The following is a 19,494-nucleotide window of genomic DNA, read 5'->3' as shown; positions in this document are numbered from 1 at the left end:
CACCTCATATCACTGCCATCCCCATGTCGCTCTGTGGAATATTTTTCAGGCATTACCCTTCATTCCGTGAAGTGATGAAGAATCAGATCATTACCTCTGAATGAAGCTGAATGAAGCTGACCATTTGTGTGCTTTAAGCAGAGTCAACTCTTAAATGCCTCCATGGGTCATTTTACCTTGGGAATGATGGAGGCATAAAATCCTGGGGGAAAGAAAAGTAAGCATGCACTCTCCTGTGCTCAGAGAGCGTACTAGTTGGTTCTGCCAGCTTCATAAATTCCTTTCTTCTCAGCGTCTGGTCATCAGTTTTATAGACTCAAAACCCTCTAGTGGTATTTGATGGGTCAGGACTTTGGCGGAAGCTTGGCAGAGCAGATGTGGTTCACTCAGGGTCCGTGATGTGGTCGTAGTCAGATGGTGGCTGGAGTTGCCGCAGCTGGAGATGGAGCATCTAGGTGCTGGCTGAGCATGTCAACCCCCATTTCATGTAGTTTCAGGACCTCACAGGGCCTAGATCTATGCATAGGGTAATTTGAGCTTAGAACCTGATAGCCTCAGAGTAGACTGCTTACATGGAGGCTGAAGGCTTTAAGTGTAAGCATTTCAATGATGGATTTACATAATTTGCCAAGAATTGATCAGTATTTTATATCGTTTGGGTTTATCATAATGCATTACATTTATTCAGTTGTCTATTATCAGAAGTTTAGATTCTTTGCACACTTTTGCTATTACAAATAATGCTGTCATAAATAAATGTCTCTGCATAGCCTTTCGCTTGTGTGAAAATTTCCATCAGATACATTATTAAATTTGGAATTTCAGGAGTGGAGATTATGCACATTTTGATTTTAGGTAGATGAATCTAAATGACCTTTGAGAAAAAAGCATATACTTCTATGAAGGCAGTGAGAAAGTGCGTGTTTTTCCTTACATCCTTGCCAACACTTGAAATTATTAATATTTTTGTTAATTGTTCATTTCATTGGCTAAAAAAGAACTCTTGACAGTTCTTCGACTTGTAATGAAGGTGAATGTCATAATTTTATTGGCTCTTTTACTTTGGATAAACTAGTTTATTACTTTTAGTATATTAAAACTGCAGATTATCTTTCTCTACTTGGTTATATACTCATAATCTATCAGGGACTTTAACCTGTTCAAAATGTTTTGATTTTTTCAAATGATTTTATTTATTTATTTGAGAGGGGAGCAGTGGAGGGGCAGAAGGAGAAGGTAAGGGAGAGAATCTACAGCAGACTCTGCACTGATCATAGAGCCCAGCATGGGACTCAGTCCCACAACCCTGAAATCATGACATGAACCAAAACCAAGAGTCAGATGTTTAACTGCCTGAGCCTCCCTGGCTCCCCCTGTCAAAAACATTTTATCCTAGTTTCCCTTACCCCATTTTTCTTATGACTGATGTTCTTTTTCTTTGACATTGCAGACATTCCTTATTTTTATGGATCAAATATATTAACTTCTCCATTCTGATTTCTGGATTTTGCACCAACCTTATAATGGTGTTCACTACCTTAAAATTATAAAAATATTTGCTCATATTTTTCTTCAAGTGATTTTGTGTTAAATTTTTATTTTTATTTTTTTAAAGATTTTATTTCTTTATTTGACAGAGAGAGATCACAAGTAGGCAGAGAGGCAGGCAGAGAGAGAGAGGAGGAAGCAGGCTCCCTGCTGAGCAGAGAGCCCGAAGCGGGACTCGATCCCAGGACCCTGAGATCATGACCTGAGCCGAAGGCAGCGGCTTAACCCACTGAGCCACCCAGGCGCCCAAATTTTTAAATACTTATTCCATCTGCCCTTTTATTTTGAAACTTTATTTATTATTATTATTTTTTAAGATTTTATTTATTTATCTGATGGACAGAGAGCACAAGCGAGAACAGTAGGCAGAGGCAGAGGCAGAGGGAGAAGCTGGCTCCCTGTTGAGTAGGGAGCCCTATCCGGGGGGCTGGGTTCCAGGACCCTGGGATCATGACCTGAGCCAAAGGTAGACGCTTAACTGACTGAGCCACCCAGGCACCCCTGAAACTTTATTTATTTATTCTTTAGAGAGAGGAAGAGAGAGCATGAGTGGGGCAGGAGAGAAACAGAGGGAGAGAGAGACTCTGCTTTAGAGTCTTGCCCTCATGACCTTAAGATCATGATCTGAGCCAGTATCAAGAGTTTGAGGACATTTAACCAACTGAGCCATGGAGGGGCCCCCTCATTTTATTTTATTGTAAGTCAAGAGATAGAAATCCAGTTTACTAAACACTTTCCTCAAGATCTTATCTCAATAAACTGCATTTCTTAAGAGACTAAAGGAAGTGAGAAGATTACATAAAGAGAAGCCACAAAAATGTATTTTGCTAACTGAAAAAAACCACAGTTAAAGAAACCATCAAACCAAGAACAAAGTGTGGCTGTTTAATAATTCTGTGATCCCTTGTGGGCAGTTCCCATTTGTGGAATTTCCCTAGTGGCAGGAGACTGTATCTGAGGAGTTCCCCTCCAGCCTTTATAAGGGTGATCCTGCTTCCTGTTGAGGGATTTTGTTACCCATCTTGTTGATTAGGTGATCACATCTCAAAACTCAGGGCAGGAGTAGAGATCATGGAGTGAAATTGCCACTAAAGCTAAGTCTCTTTCCTGAAACCATGACTTTATACCACCAAATGACTGCTGCTTTACCCCTTGACCTTTAAGTTTAGAGAGAAACAGTCTGTGAAAGCAATTGGTGAGCTCTGAGAGAAGTGATTTGATTGCTCAGCCAGAAGTTACAAATACTGGATAGTCTTCTCTTTGAAGGGCTTGGTACTTTTTGAAACAGAAATAAATGAACAAGTTTTTCTTTTTATACCTATGAGATGATCAATGTTAGTCAAACCTACTGTGGTAATCATTTCACAATATCTATCAATCAGACCATCACGATTTATGCCTTAAACTTATGGTGATGTATGTCAGTTATTTATTGTTAAAACTGGAAAGATATTAAATGAACATAATAGGAAAAAGAGTTGCTGCCCCAGATAACTCAGTTCTCTGGAGGCTTTGCAGCTTTCCACGAAAAATTTTGGCTATGGCTCAAGTGACTTCTTGACTCCCACTTCTGATTTAATTAACATCCTGTGTCATATTAGTTTCAGGAGTAGAATTTAGTGATTTATCACTTACAATACCCGGGGCTCATCCCAGGTGTCCCCCTTAAGACCCATCACCCATTTAGACCATCCTGCCCACATCCCCTCCAGCAACCCTCAGTTTGTTCTCTGTAGTTAAGAGTCTTTCTTGGTTTGCCTCTCATTTTTTTTTTACGCTATGTTCATCTGTTTTGTTTCTTAAATTCCACAGATGAGGGAAATCACACGGTTTTTGTCTTTCTCTGACTGGCTTATTTCACCTAGCATGATACTTTCTAGTTCCATCCATGTTGTAGCAAATGGCAAGATTTCATTCTTTTTCATGGCTGAAGATTGTGTGTGTGTGTGTGTGTGTATGTGTTTGTGTGTGTGTGTGTATACCACAACTTCTTTATCCATTCATCAGTAGATGGACATTTGGGCTCTTTCCATAATTTGGCTGTTATTGATAATACCGTTACAGACATTGGGGTGCATGTTTCCTTCAAATCACTATTTTTGTATCCTTTGGGTAAATATGTAGTAGTGCAGTTGCTGAATCTTAGGTTAGTTCTATTTTTAATCTTTTTACCAACCTCCATACTGTTTTCCAGAGTCAGCCAAGAATCTTAATACATGTACATAGTTAGGGTAAAATTCCTAGGAGATGGGGTCAGGAGTGATGCAAATAGAGGTAGAATCAGTTTTCAGAAGTAGATTCATAGGTATTTTAGATTTATCAGGGACCACAGAAAATACTCCGTCCAACTCAGCGAATGGGGGGATGACAGATGATGTGGGTTCCTCGGTATCACAGAGCTCCGGATGTAATACATATCCTTATATGGATAGAAAGCCATAAGAGTTATTGGTCTTTTGTGATTAGGGCCACAGTTTTGCCATACTTATATTTTTAACCGAAAATGGTTAAAATTTTAATAGTTTCCTTGTGGATTATGGTAAAGTTAGCAACATTGTTTCTACTTTATATTTCCCACCCTTTTAATTTGATATTTTATTTTAACCTGTCCTAAAAAAGTTATTTTTAAATTATCACCACCAGGCCCTATTGGCTATTGATATGAGCTTTCTTTGGTACTTTTCTTCAGATGTTTGCTTAACTAGAATATGTCTTTGAAAATCAGGGAATTGATGAAATGACTATTTGCTTAAATATTAGAGGTGCCAAAAAAACCTTTTCTGGCTTATAATTAAACAATTTTTTCTGGTTTAGAATTAAACTAATTCTAGTTTAGGGAAGAATCTCATATTTTATTACCCCAAGAGACTAGTTCAACCAAATATGAAATGTATTTATTCAAAATAATTATCTTTTTTTTTTTTAAAGATTTTATTTATTTATTTGACAGAAATCACAAGTAGATGGAGAGGCAGGCAGAGAGAGAGAGAGAGGGAAGCAGACCCTGCCGAGCAGAGAGCCCAATGCGGGACTCGATCCCAGGACCCTGAGATCATGACCTGAGCCGAAGGCAGCGGCTTAATCCACTGAGCCACCCAGGCGCCCCTCAAAATAATTATCTTAAACTGCATGTTCTTTTATCATTATCTCCTAACAGATTTATGTTAGGTTGGGGGCATTGTCTTCTCTGTTTTATGTGAACACTGTATGATACCTGATTGTTACAAAATACCTGTCTGCTGTTTTCCTTTCTTTCTCACTTAGGAAAGGGTTAAATGTCTAGAGCTCCAGCGTGATACATCCTAACATTTAAGAGAGCCAGTATTTAAAATATTGTGTCTTACTAAACTGTTCTACCTCCTTCTGATTTTATTTCTCTTCTTTCTTTTTAATGATATGAAAAAAGAACACAAATATTCTAAAGAAGAGTGTCTGGATTTTCACTGGGGAACAGTTCTCCTTACTCACAACCAGAATCTAGGTTTATAAAGTCTATTAAACTAAGCCTGTTGTGATTTCCCCCTTTATTAAATATGAGAAGTATTTGCCATTAAAAAAAATCCAACAAATTGATAACACTATTTCTCACAAATTAGAAGCAAGGACTGTTTGAAATGATAGCATACATTCAGTAGTTCTCTTAATTAGTATTTATGAAAAAAAAATGTATTGATGATGGAGTTTTAGAAGGCCCAGAATTTCTGTGATACGTCTTTGAAACTTGTTTTTGTGGGCTCCAGTATTAATAGTGCTCATTTTATTTTATGTTTTTCTTTTAATAGCGCTCATTTTAAAGCCAGTATTTTCCCTTTCATGTTTGAGGAAAGTGCTATACTAGTATCTATGGGGTGGAGATTTTTTTCTTTTTTTTTTTATCTGCAGTACTAGGAATCTCTCTGAGAAACAGTGCTATGGTTTTTGATGTTAGTTTGCTTGTAATAGAGGGGTTCTTGAAGTACTTCAACAGCTGGGTTTGAGCAGGTAGTAACATCATAGGCACGGATCTTTGCAGATCCAAAGGAACCACCAAATTGTTTCCCCTCTGTTATGTTGTCATTAGTCTTCTGATTGGTCCTTCTAATTGCTCTTAGAAGCAATGGTTTGGTCACAGATAGCCTTGCCTACCATGACCCTACATATTTTTTAGGTTTTGCTGTCATTGTGTATGTGTGTGTGTGTGTGTGTGTGTATGCTTTAATAAATTGCTAGTTATTGCTTAAAACTTTTTAAATGACTTCTCTTTTGCTTTAACATCTGCTCCTCCTTTTGTCTACAAATTCTAGTCTTCAACCTGTACTAGTAGTCCGATGATAAATATTACTACAATGACTTTTCTCTGATTCTTAATTGAGACCTGTTAATGAGATAATAAAAAATATCACTATTTCCATAATTGCCAAATCCTACAAAATTGTGAGGATAAAAGACATTTTACTTAAGACAGTTACCATAATGGATATTCCCTGATATGGTACAAGCAAGCATTAATATTTCTTAATTTTACTTAAGACAGTTACCATAATGGATATTCCCTGATATGGTACAAGCAAGCATTAATATTTCTTAAACTGAGTTTGATGAGCTTGACAATAGATAAAAGAGACAGAAATATAAAAGGTACATTTCTGGAAGCTATCATAAATCAGAAATAAAGTTTTGAAATCATAATTTCATTCTATATAGAAATTGTGCATACTTATTTATCTTATATGCTATGAATTGTTATAAATGTGTTACATATGTATTATGTTGTATGGAGTTAGAACAGTCTGTGAAAGACCTAGCTATTGTGTAATTTATGGTTTATTTCTCATAAATAAAGATATATGTAAGTTGATTTCACTTTATCTACCTTAAGCTATAAAGGTGGTCTCAAACTTGAAGTTTCTCTATCTTTGTTTTTGGCAGAAGCAAATATAAATCCTTTTTGGAAGAAAATACTTCCATCCCCGGCTTCTAAAGAATTCTGAAAATTTTCAACATCAATGAACAGAACACAGTTTAAAAAAACAACCTGGCACATAGAGGAAAATGGCACAGTGAACAAAACCCATCAGAAATATCCTACTTCAGAAGATGGTATTGTTATAGATGCAGGTTATAAGACTCTTGACTACTTTTGAAGAAAATGTAGAAGAAATAGCGCTTGCAGGGCTCAAGTCAGTTAAGTGTCCAGCTCTTGATTTTGGCTCAAGTCATGATCTCAGGGTTGTGAGACTGAGCCCTGTAACAGGCTCCGTGCTGGGTTTGGAGCCTGCTTAAGATTCTCTCTCTCCATCTGCCTCTCCACCCCCCAAATAAAGAAATTTTAAAAAATTTAAAAATTAAAAAAAAAATCTTAGTAGTTGGGGAGGGTATGTGTTGTAATGAGTACTTGCTATTATATAAGACTGATGAATCACAATCCTGTATCCCTGAAACAAATAATGCATCATATGGTAATTAGTTGAATTTAAATGAAAAAAATAAAAATTCACTTATTAAAAAAAAAAGAAAATATAGACAAAATAATAGTGAATTGGAGGAAGGGTAATTTCCTGTGATCTTTCTTTTTGTGATACATGTTAGATGATGCTTTCTGAACTACTTTCCTGCTTACTAATCCTGTTTTTCACTGTGTGTCTTATGATGTGAATCCTTGGCACTGAATTTTGTTCATTTGTTTATTCCCATAAATTTTATTTGGTTCTTTAAAGACTTTCTAGGTCACTTTTTATAGTTTAATGTTTTCCCATTAATATCCATTTTTCCTTTAATGCATACTATCTGAAGAGATAACAGTTTTCTAGAACTGATGAAAGATACCAATCCTCAGATTTAAGTAGCTCCTTAACTCTTAAGCAGAAAAAAAAAAAAAAAAAAGAAATACATATCAGCAAATGACAGAATAGCATTGCAGAATACGAAAGTAAAAATAAAAAGATTTTAAAGGTATTGGAAAAAAAGACATTTCCTTTAAAAATGTAACAGACAGCTGAATTCTCAGTAGCAATGATTAAAAGCATAAGGTAGTGTAACCATATCTTCACTGTGCTGAAGGAAGATAATTGCAAAACTGCAATTATGTACCAAGAAGAAATATCTTTCAAGAATGAGAACAAAATAAAGACATGTATAAAGTAACAAATACTGAGAGGATCTGCCATCAGGAAAATTGTGAAAGAAATACTTCAGGCAGAAGGAAATACATTCCAGTTGATTCCAGATAAAAGGTGCAAAGGAAAATGTGTTAAAATGAATGAAGTCATAAATAGTTGGGTAAATCTAAATGAACTTATAAAACAACAATGACTTAAGGAATTTAAAAATTAGAATAAAAGTAATATTAAAAAAGAAGAAAGTCCGTAAAGCTATAACCTAAATAGCCATATTAATAACTTGGGAAAAAACCCAAAACAAAATGGAAATTAAGCATAGGCTACTGAAGGAAAGAAAAAAATAAAGATAAGACCAGAAATCAGTAAAATAAAAAAATAAACCAATAAAAGAGGAGACTGGCAAAGCAAGAAATAGATTCTTTAAAAAGGAGTATTATTTCTGGTGAGCCTCATTAAGATAAAAAGGAAAGGAGGAATGGAAGAAGGACCATAAACAGAGCTACAGACACTGAAGAAATAACAAAAAGCTATTATAAATCACTTTCTATCAATATATTTGAAAATGTATATAAAGTGAAAAAGTCCAAGAAGAAAAATAACTTATCAAAACTGGCTTAAGAAAAATTAGAAAATAAATAATTTTATAACCCATTAAGAGATTGATGCAGAAAATTAATAAAATTATACAGATCTTTCTAGGCCCAGAGAGCTTCACCAATGAATTCTACTAAACCTCCAAGGAAAAACTAACTCTGATCTTCTACCTCTTTATTGCTCTTCTTTTTTTTTTTTTTTTTTTTAAAGATTTTATGTATTTATTTGACAGAGAGAGATCACAAGTAGGCAGAGAGAGAGGGAAGCAGGCTCCCTGCTGAGCAGAGAGCCCGAAACGGGCCTCGATCCCAGGACCCTGAGATCATGACCTGAGCCGAAGGCAGCGGTCTAACCCACTGAGCCACCCAGGCGCCCTCTTTATTGCTCTTCTTAAATTTATTTATTTTTTTGAATTTGTCACAGCTTAAAGATCTTTTTGTCATTCATGTTCTGGAGTTTTAAAATGCTGTGAATAAGTATGAGCCGCCTTTTATTATTCTGGAAGCTTGATATTAGTATCTTTGATTTGAAGATTTATGTATATCTTTTTGAATCCCACTGAGAATACTAATTAGGTGTTTGTTTCTAATATATTTTTCTCTTCCTCTCCCTTTTTTTTCCCCTTCGTGTTGATCTTATACTTTCTGTTTATCTTGTATTGTAGGGTGGTGAATGAGTGGTGAATCATGGCTGTTCACTGATAGTTAAGAATGACTGATTGGGGGGGTTCCTGTGGCTCAATTGGTTGTGTCCAACTTGATCTCAGCTCACATCATGATCTCAGATGCTCCATGCTCAGCTCAGCCTGGAGTCTGCTTGAGATTCTTTCCCTTTGCCCCTTCTCTGTTCATACACATTTGCTCTCTTTCTCTCTCTCTCAAATAAGTAAATACTAAAAAAATAAAAAAATAAAAAAAGTAGGATTAGATAGGTTGAATGGAGGCAGAATTTGTTGATTGGAGTTTGCTTAGAGTAAAATGGACAGGGAGGAGCTTCTGGTTGGGCTGAAGATACCTAAATGCCAGGATAGGAAAACTTTACTCTGGGTCACTAATATCCATATCCTAGTGCCCTTAGTCCTCTGGCATATGGGTTCATTGTGGAAAATTTGGAAAATAAAAGTACCAAGAGGAAAAAAAAATCACTTGTGAGCCTATCAGGCAGAGATCAGACTATTTTTAAAAGATTTGTCATGTATAATAGAAAGTTAGGACAACACTGCCCATTTTATTTTATTACTTGCAATATGTAGTCATTAGTGAATTTTTCCCCATGCTGTAAAATTTCTTCTACATTATCATTGTTAATGACTATATAATATTCAATTACATAAATATATTTTCTTTAGCCATTTTCTGTGGAGATGGTGTATATGTCTATTTTTTCTTGTAAGTGGTGCTACATGTAAACATTTGTAATAAATATTTGTACATAAATTTTTATCTTAGGATAAGCTGCAAGACGTGTAATTTTTGAGCAAAAGAATATTAATATCTTAAGGTGTTCTTATACTCACAGTGCTTGGATCAGTTAAATGCTGTACTTTGTTAAGTGTGCAGACATGGATCTGTGGTGCTCTAATATACAGATTGTTGTTTACCTGGATCCCTTTTTCATTAACATGGATTGGAGAGCTGCTGTATAGATATAATTAAAAATACCAGTACCACCATCCCATGAAAAACAACATTTTGCTTTCTTTCTCACTCTAGTGTATCTTTTGGGTAGATTTTTTTAAACCATTGCATGGTCTTCCACAGCTGTTGAAAATAGATTGCTGCAGAAAAAATAAGGGGGAGGGGAAATGTTAATATACTAGTTTATGGCATTTCTTTTTACCAGCATCTTAAAAAGCATACCCTGTAGTTTGCTTAAACATTGGTTATATTGTCCCTGAATCTTCAGTGGGCTCAAGTGCTCTTAGTGAGTTGGCTATTCCTGGTAGGGACCATCATTTATTGAACACCTTTGTGTTACAGTCACCAATCTGGGCACTTTCTGTACTTTATGCCCAAAGCTTGTGCCAATTTTGAGAGGTAGGTATTATCACCTGTTTAGAGGTTTTTAAAAATAAAGTTAAATGGCGATATGAAATGCTTCCAAGTCACACCATTTGTGGTTGTCTAGAAGTCACTGGAACACGAGTTCCATGAGAACACTGAAATCATTTTGTTCACTGGTGTAGTCCTAGCATTAGATCAATCTTGACATGTAGTAGTCTCTCAAGAAATATTTGTTGAATGCTGACAAAATGAATTAAGAGAGGTGGGATTTGAACCATAGCCATTTTGAACCTAAAACTCTTTCTGCCAGGCAGAAATCAATTTCTTCAGAGTTTTACTGTGAGGTTTGCCCCAGAGAGATGGACTTGGTCAGTGTTTGGTGTCTTCTTCCTCATTTTCATTTGTGCACTCATATAAATTGCTTTATGTAAAATGTCACTGTCATTTGAGAGAATCCTCAGTTAAGTCAAACATAACTAATAATACTGAGTGTGTAAAAGGCTAAGCAGAAGTTAGAACTATTTTTTTCAAAAGTTCCGAAATGCACTCTAGCAGTTGTTCTGAAGGATACTTTGAACTCTGTAATAGTTAAAAGTTCCTCAAGGATATTACATTTTCTCTGGTATCCCTTCAGATGCCCTGTGGAAGTTTCTGAGGATCTAATACTCACTAGGAAAAAAGAATTTTGCCTGAAGACTCAGTCCTGTATAAAACTGGGTTCTCACAAAGTTTTCCTCAGAGAGCTTGCAGCTATGCTTAAAAGTCAGAAGACTGATAAGCAATGTGATAGGTCAGCTAATCACCTTCACGTTGGATGAGCATTTACAGTCCATCTGTCATATGTGAATACGAGATCTATCAAATACCAGTATACCGTATCCTAAAAAAAATGTTTTTCATTTATATTTATTGTAGGCATCATTTATATAGAATAGATATCAAGGCACTTAGATTGACCCTGTCAAGTCAGATGAAGAAAAGGGACTGGTTTATGGTTTTCTCTCAAATTTTGTTTAATGAAGTCACAGTTTGCTCATTTTCAGCTCAGCAATTATTGGTCGAATGCCTACTGTGTGCTGGGCACCATACTGCACACAGAGAGTACAGAAATGAGTTGATTACCCCTCCCTGGAGCTCACAGTCTAGTCAGAGACAGACCCATCTCATGGAACATGGTGAAGGCTGTAGTGCTTGGGAGTGAGGAGGATAGAGAGGACAGAACATCTCCTGAAAAAGGAGAGGTGGGTGAGTCCAGGCCCTTACTTCACACTTGGACTCATACCAGAGCCTTCCACAACATTGCCAAAGGATTTTTCTAGAATTTTATAAATCCAGTCATATCACTTCCATGTTTAAATGCCCCAGCAGTTCCCTACTGACTGCCCCCCAGACTGTGGCGCCCTTCCAGCCACTCCCATGTTCCCCACTGCCCCCACTGCTTTACAGCCTGCTTGCCCAAGTTCAAATCCTGCCCCTGCGACTTGTCAGCTCTTTGCCGCTCAGTTTCCTTAAACTGGGTGAATGTCAATAATCTGCCTCAATGTTATGTGAAGATGAAATGATTTGATCTAAAAACAGTGCCTCCTGCATGGTACTGGAGAAGTGATGCTTATTATGCCATTCCTTCTGTCTCCTAGGCTGGTGGTAGTTTCTTTCTTTGCACAAGGTGCCAATTGCACCCATTGTTGCTACCATGTGATTTAATTCTTAGGCCACTTCTCACCATTTCCTGTCTTTATCATCAATAAACTGGAGTTCTCAGCCTGATTAGATGGTAAACTCTGAGATTAGGAATTTCACCACAAATAATTTTTTGTTTTATTTTTGTGCTTCCCCACAGAACCTAAATACAGTGCATATTGCGGACACTCAAATACCTGTTTATTGACGGAGGGGGAAATCCCTTTCTCTCCAAGTCTCTTCTTGTGAAGTGTTTTCTGTTTTTTATTTTTTGTCTTTTAAATGACCATTCTTTCCTTTTCTTCTCTCCACTGTGCTATTAGCATGTTAACATTTTTTACATATTTCTGCTATAGCTCTCGTCCCATTCCATTGTAATCATTCATTTTCATGTTCCACCCTCCTTCCCCTGCTTCATTTATATTGCTTTCATTTGTCTCTCTGGCCTTTAGTAAAGGGACTGCATACAAGTAGACACTCATATATGAATGAATGCTCAATAAAGAATAATATCTGTTATATTAATGCCACTGTATTTGAGGGAATCTGAGAAAAATAAAATTGAGTGCTTTCTTTGAATCTATTTCTTTTGGTTAACTAAATGTCCACGAAAGGCCTAATGATTTAAGTACCCCAACTAAACAAGCAGGAAAACTCTCAAATATCTTTCTAATGTAGAGGCAAAACATTCCAATAATTTACCTGTGTGTCTGGTAGCTCCATGTGTTCTAAGATAAAATGTTCTGTCTCTAATTTTTAAGAGAATATCAAAATATGAAAACTACCTAAATTGTTATAGAGGTAAAAATGAGTAGTGAATTTTGACATTGCCTTAAAAAAATTATTTATTTGAGAGAGAGAGCACACACACAAATGAAGAGTAGGGGAGGGACAGTGGGAGAAGCTGACTTCCTATTCGGCAGGGATTCTCATGCTGGGTCTCTGTCCTAGAACCCTGAGATCATGACCTGAGCCAAAGGCAGATCCTTAACTACCCGAAGTCACAGTTGGCCGATATTCAGCTCAACAATTATTTGTCCAGCTGAGCCACCTGGGCGTCCCTGACATTGCTTTCTTAAACCACTTTGAGAAGAAATTAAAATTGAATTAGATTTCACCACTCTGAAATTTCCTATTAAAAACTATTCTGATTGGGTATTGTATAACACAGTAGTAGGTGATCTAAGTTTCATCTTTTACGGATGTGATTGTAGATGAGAATTGATTGTCCCTATTGTCATATTTTTTGTTTCATTTCCATGCTTTTCATTATCTTATAAAAGATAAATTCAGGGGTGCCTGGGTGGCTCTGCATGTTAAGTATCGCCTTCGGCTCAGGTCATGATCTCAGGGTCCTGGAATCAAGCCCTGTGGTAGGCTCCTGACTCAGCAGGGAGCCTGCTTCTCCCTCTCCTCCCCACTGGTGCTCTCTCTGACTCTCTCAGATAAATAAATAAGTAAATAAAATCCTTTTAAAAAGAAAAATCTAAGTAACATCTTTTAGCAATGAAGAGGTAATGAAAAAAAAAAAAATCATGCCCCATCAGCTTAACGGGAAGGTGGAGGTTGCATATATCATGTGTGTTTTAAACCCATGCTTACCATTTACTTACTTGTTTTGATTTGTATTTTGCAGGGCTTAACTCCCAACCTTGACATCCAAAGTCGGATGCTTAACTGACTGAGCCACCCAGGCGCCCCAATTGAGAATTTTGTGTATTTCATTTTTCTCTTTTTATTCACCTTTTTATTGGTTTTCAGTAAAGTTTTGTAGTTTTCATCATCTAGGCTTTTAAGTTATTGGATTTATTTTTAGATATATTTGGCTGCTAGAAGCAGTATTTTTTCACAAGGTATTTCTGTTGGATGTTAACTGTGTGACACATAGTGACTGTTGAACGTTGATTTTTCCCTCACAGTCTAACTCACAGTCTGACTTGATCACCCACTTAGTTGTTCTTCTTCTTCTCCTCCTCCTTTTTTTTTAAGTTGCCTCTTTGCCCATCAGGGGCCTTGAACTCACTGACCCAAGATCAGGAGGTGTGCACTCTGCAGATGGAACTAGCCAGGTGCTCCTCCCTAATGCTTGGGATTTAAATGCTTGCTTCCACCAGATCGTCCTGTAGCTTTCCTCAAGATGAGACGTCACTGTAACGGAACCATTCACGCTTTCTGTTTTATGTTTAGTAAGAACTGTACGGTTGTTGGTAGTATATCTTCATGACTAAATTTCTTACAGCAGTGATGGAATGTGTATTTTAAACAAATACATTTCAGAATATAAATAAAGTTCTCCTACTGTGATTTTTTTATTTGTTGGTATAAATTTAACTCTGATTATTAGCATAAGTAGTAGAACTTTTGGGTCTTCTTACTTCCAACAAGCATTTTATGCCAATTTCAGGTTTCTCCTTTTAGTTTCATCTCCATTCCAAGCTGTCCCACTTCTGAGAACCCAGACTCTAAAATTCCTTTTAGGCTCATAACTTCCATTCTTCCTCATTCCTTGCTCCCTTCCTCATTCCCACTCCCACACTTTCCTGATCCCCTGTCTTCTCCCAGTTCTCACATTTATGTCCCCATGGTCTCAACCCTGTTCAGCCTCTGCAGCCATAATTTGATTCTTGTCAGCTTTTCTGCTTAGTTTCCCCTGCCTTCCTTTCTCCCCACTCCATGTTATCTTTTTGTCCCATTCCTCCACTCCCAGGTTGGAAATTACAGGCTACCTGGACCATTTATAATTCATGATTTCAGGTTCAGCTGGGCTCCCAGAGCATGAAGGTCTTTGCAGTCTTCTCTTGTTGACTCAGTCTTCTTTGCACCATGGATTTGCAACCATTCTTCACTTGGGATGTCTTATGCCCCTCGTTACAGGGCCCCAGCTAGACTTCTTCACTCCCAGGAGATACTCTTACTTGCCCAAGAAAATTGAGGATGTCCATCAGCAGAGGCTTCTAACTTCCTCTGGCTGTATCTCAGTTTTGTTGTTTGTTTGTATCTTCCTCTCAGCCTTCTTCTGACGTTGCCTATCTTTGAGGCTAACCTCCTGAGATGGTGTAGATTAAATGGACTTTCTAAGCCAGTTTCTTAAAATGAGCTTATTTCTTGATTTTTGTTTGTGTGTGTTTGTTGTGAAGACAGTTTTGAAATAAGCATCCTTGGACAATTCTCTTGTCCCTTGTGACAGTACAGATGACCCTAGATTGACATGATCCTGTGGCATGCTCACTTTCAGTTACCACAGTTTAATTCATGAACACCAGTCCCCCAACAACATGGTTCAAGTTTCAGTGACCAAGATTTATTGACTGTAAGGAGTTGCATTGAGTACAGTTTTCGCTGCTAGCTTTTTCAGTCCACAAATCACCATGTAAATAACAGATGCATATGGTGGCCAGTGACCAACATGGCTTCTTCGAAAGTCTGTCAGTGATTGTTACTATGCATCCGTTGGTCATTCACAGACAGCAAAGCAAGTGGTTGTGTTGTTTCCTTGTCCGTGGGTGGTAAATGTACATGACATTTTATACAGATGGATGGTTGAAAGAGAAAATTAGCTGATGAAAGTAAAAATTCAGAAACGGAAAGAAAAGTGATAATGCCAGAAGTGAAATTCAGTTCACATGTAAATGGGGTTCTGGAAGAAAAAGCCAACCATGGGAATGTTAACACTGCCTCTGTTCCACAGACTGTAGCTAGCTATGCAGCCAGAGGAGGTTAGTGGTGGTGAGTTTATGGATATAGAGAGGACTGTGGTCTTGATGGAGAGGATGAGGATGTCCTAGAGCAAGGGACACTGGCATAAGAATTCATATTAAAGGGGGCCCCTGGGTGGCTCAGTGGGTTAAGCCTCTGCCTTTGGCTCAGGTCATGATCCCAGGGTCCTGGGATCTAGCCCCACATTAGGATCTCTGCTTGGCGGGGAGCCTGTTTCTCCCTCTCTGCCTACCTTTCTGCCTCTCTGCCTACTTGTGATCTCTCTCTCTCTGTCACATAAATAAATAAATAAATAAATAAATAAAATCTTAAAAAAAAAAAAAAAGAATTCATATTACAGGAACTCATGGAGATACTTCACATTATTAAAAGTCCAAAGGTTAAAATATGGAAAATTAAGCGTGGAAAGGAATGCGGTGGTTTGCCAAGGCCTGGAAAAGATATTTACTCTGTATTGTAAGCTGTATGATGAGAAGATAAAGCACTGTTCAAACATTCTTCATAAGTTTATTATCATGAAGACTTTAATTCTCCATGTTTTAAATTATAGTATACTAAATACAATGAGTTTTACAATTTTTTCATTTCCCTATATGTTCATCACCGACAGAAAGAGTTTTTAGTGTTTTTGATAGAGACTTAAAAATTACCTTTCATATGTTTGTGCCTGCTTATACCACCATCGAAGGTTTAGGGGAATCTGTTAGTGCTCTGCTAGTACCTTGTTCTGTTTGCCAATACTTGTTTGTCCAACCTCTTCCTCTGGTGACTCCCTATTTCAGTGGATATACATACACTTAGGTTTTTGATTTCCTAGGGGAAAGACTTCACCTAGACCCTGTTGTGTTTGAGGCCCACTATATCCTTTTTTTTTTTTTTTTTAAATATTTTATTTGTCAGAAAGAGAGAGCAAGCACAGATATGGGAGAGGCAGGCAGAGGGAGAAGCAGCATCCCTGCTGAGCAAGGAGTCTGATATGGGACTCTATCCCAGGACCCTGGGATCATGACCTGAGCCAAAGGCAGGCACTTAACTGACCAAGCCACCCAGGTGCCTGAGACCCACTATATTCTTGCTCCCTCTTCCTTCACCCTCATTTTCTTCTGAAATAAGTCAGACCTGCCAATTCAGTTTACTTATTATTTCCTTTCTCTTTAGCTCTTGCAGTCACTGGACATTAGGCACCTCAAGGACAAAGGTCATGTCTGTTTTATTACTGAGTATCCAGTACTTAACCTGGAAACTGCCATATGCAATTAAACTTGGTGTCCCATTTGGGGGAGCGAGTTCATAAAAGCCTGCACCCACCATCCACCTTGTCCCATTTACCCATTCCTCTGGTCTCTGTTACCTCTTTAGCTTGGCTTTGGGGAAACACCCCTCCACCTGTCACTACATTCATTCCCCTTTGCATATTCTTTGTTCTCGCCAAAGTAGGCTGCTCGCTGTTCATTTGCTGCCTTCCATTTCTTCCTTCAGAACGGTCCTGATGCTATCCTTACTCCTACAAGTGTTCTCTATCAGATCATCTATCATATCATACCATCATCTCCCCCTTTCAGAGTCCTGGCTAAAGCTTTTCTCCCTGAAGCCTTCTCTGATCTCATTCTCTCCAACCACTGCAACCTTTCTCCTTCTTTAAACAACTGTGGAATGGGAGCTGCTCCTAGTACCTGCCAAATATGAGCCATTTATGCTTTCATATTTATGTTTTCCCGCACAGATAGAAGCTCCCTGAGGCATTTCTTCCTCTTTCCTGTGCATAATTCAGGCTTTACACATAGTTGGTACTGAATGCGTGGTTTGTTGGATTTTCCTGCTAAGTGAGATTCCAGAGATCTGTCAAGGAAACTGCATGCTGCTAAAAATATAGAGGGTTGTTCTATGGATTATTATTATCATTATTATTATTTTTGCTCCTTTTCTAATTCTCAAGTAAAAATTCTTTCTGGTGTATCTGTCTATCTTAAAATGCCAAAGGCCCCAAGAGTGGAGAATGAGAAAGAGGCAAAATGTTAGAGCTGAAAAGATTTTTAGAGATCCATGTAGTCTAGCCCTTTACTTTTATAGGGGAGTAATCTGATGTCTAGAGCATGTTCGTGATCTCCCCCAAGTTACACAACCAGTGTGTGGTAACGTTTGGGCCCACAGTGCAGGTGCCCAGTCCTGTCTAGTAGTGCCTGTTCCCACAAGCTGCTGTGGGGCATGGGGCATGTTAGGATATTGTTTAGGTTTGTGTAGTTAAATAAAAGAGGCATCTACTAGTCTCATATTGCCTTTTGTGAATTAACAAATAAGAAAGAATGAAGAAAAAATGAAGAATTAAGAAAGAATTAAGAAAATGAACCTCTAAATAGATTGTTTTCCTCTCTCCTTCCCTTAATTATTTCCAAATTCTGACTGGATTCATTTGCATTCACTGGGAAGTTTCTGGAAGCATTCATCTTCGATGGCATAGATTCATTTGCTAACACTTAAGTAAACTTTTTCTTGAAGTATAACATACATAAAGAAAAATGCACAAAGCCTAGGTGTGGAGTTTGAATTTTCACAAAGCACAGACCTCTGTGTGTGACCTGACATCAAGAAACAGCAGCACCAGCAACTTCAGAAACATTTGATGAAATAAAAGGGTTTGAAGCCATATAATTTTTTTTTCTCTCTGCAGGTATTGTCAGTCTGTGTGTTAACAACAATCCTTGGTTGTATATTTGGGTTGAAACCAAGCTGTGCCAAAGAAGGTAATTACTACAGTAATTTACATGTACACACACTTGTGTGTATGTGTGTTGCTATTTAGACTTCTTCAGAATATGATTGAGAAAAGCATTATATCCTAATCTGTGGGTGGTCCATAGTTATGGCAGACCTGATGCTGGTTTGAGTCTTCTTGAAGCTCTTTCATTGAATTGGCCATATAAAATTTTACTTATTTGCAGAACTGCATCCTAAAACAACAAAGACGGGCTTGGACCAAAAAAGTCAGTCAAACAAAGAGAAAACCCCAAAACAACAACAAAAAAATTCAAACAAACAAGCAAAAGATTCTGGTGCTGGGCCCATGGAGCCTTCTCCCTGCCTCTCTCCAGGACACGCTTTCCCCAGGGAGTTAGTCTCTGAAGCAGTCCTGGCGGGGTTACTAGGTAACCATTCAGTGTCACTGGGCAACCCGAAACTTACTGTTACGTGTCCTCACGGCTTTTAAAATCGTGGGACTTGGTGGTCAGGAGCTAGGATTACTGCTTTTTTTCTGTTGGATTTGTATTATCTTACAAGTGGATTTTAGTAATCTAATGAAAACCTAGCTTTTTCCAAGTATGTAGTAAACAGTTATAAAATTACTGTTTTTAATAAAAAATCTTCCTTCCATGTATCCGTTTTAACAGAAACTTGCTAGTACCAACTATAGCCCAGCATCTTGTGGGCTGCTGGGACACAGTATGCACAGTATACACAGTATACTGGTCTTTGTCCTTAGGAAGCTGGGAGTCTAGTGTGAGACCAGGCTATTAACCAAATGCCCTAGTTCAGATGGAAGGAAGTGATGGGGGTGGGGGAGGGTGGGGAAAGAACAAGGCTTTATAAAAGCTTAAAAAAAGGAAATCATACCTTGACTTGGGGAGTTCATGCATTAGGCTGGGCCTAAAGGCTAAATGGGTGTTTGAGGTGATGGGGAGGGTCACTCCAGCAGAAAAGCTCGCATAGGGACATTACATTACTTCTTTTATAAACCAAGACTGGGAATGGGGTATGTGAGGCATTCTTTCTCTTTCTGAAATATTCAGAGAATCGTTTTTAAAATCGTAACCTCACATACAGAATTTTAGAGAACGTTATTGCTGTCTAAGCCAATC

At 37.8% G+C, this 19,494-nt stretch overlaps 1 protein-coding gene across 1 annotated transcript in view; it reads left to right on the top strand.

Annotated features, from left to right (window-relative positions):
• ENPP1 (ectonucleotide pyrophosphatase/phosphodiesterase 1) overlaps nt 1-19,494 on the top strand; it is a 70,529-nt gene that overhangs the window by 17,168 nt on the left and 33,867 nt on the right. Inside the window, exon 2 of the mRNA XM_032339503.1 lies at nt 18,309-18,381. Within this exon, the coding sequence (XP_032195394.1) occupies nt 18,309-18,381 (73 nt within the window). The remainder of the gene's footprint in view (nt 1-18,308; nt 18,382-19,494) is intronic.

Source organism: Mustela erminea, chromosome 4, assembly GCF_009829155.1.
Source record: "Mustela erminea isolate mMusErm1 chromosome 4, mMusErm1.Pri, whole genome shotgun sequence".
In the NCBI taxonomy this organism is placed as follows: domain Eukaryota; kingdom Metazoa; phylum Chordata; class Mammalia; order Carnivora; family Mustelidae; genus Mustela; species Mustela erminea.
This window is presented reverse-complemented; position numbering and strand designations above follow the sequence as displayed.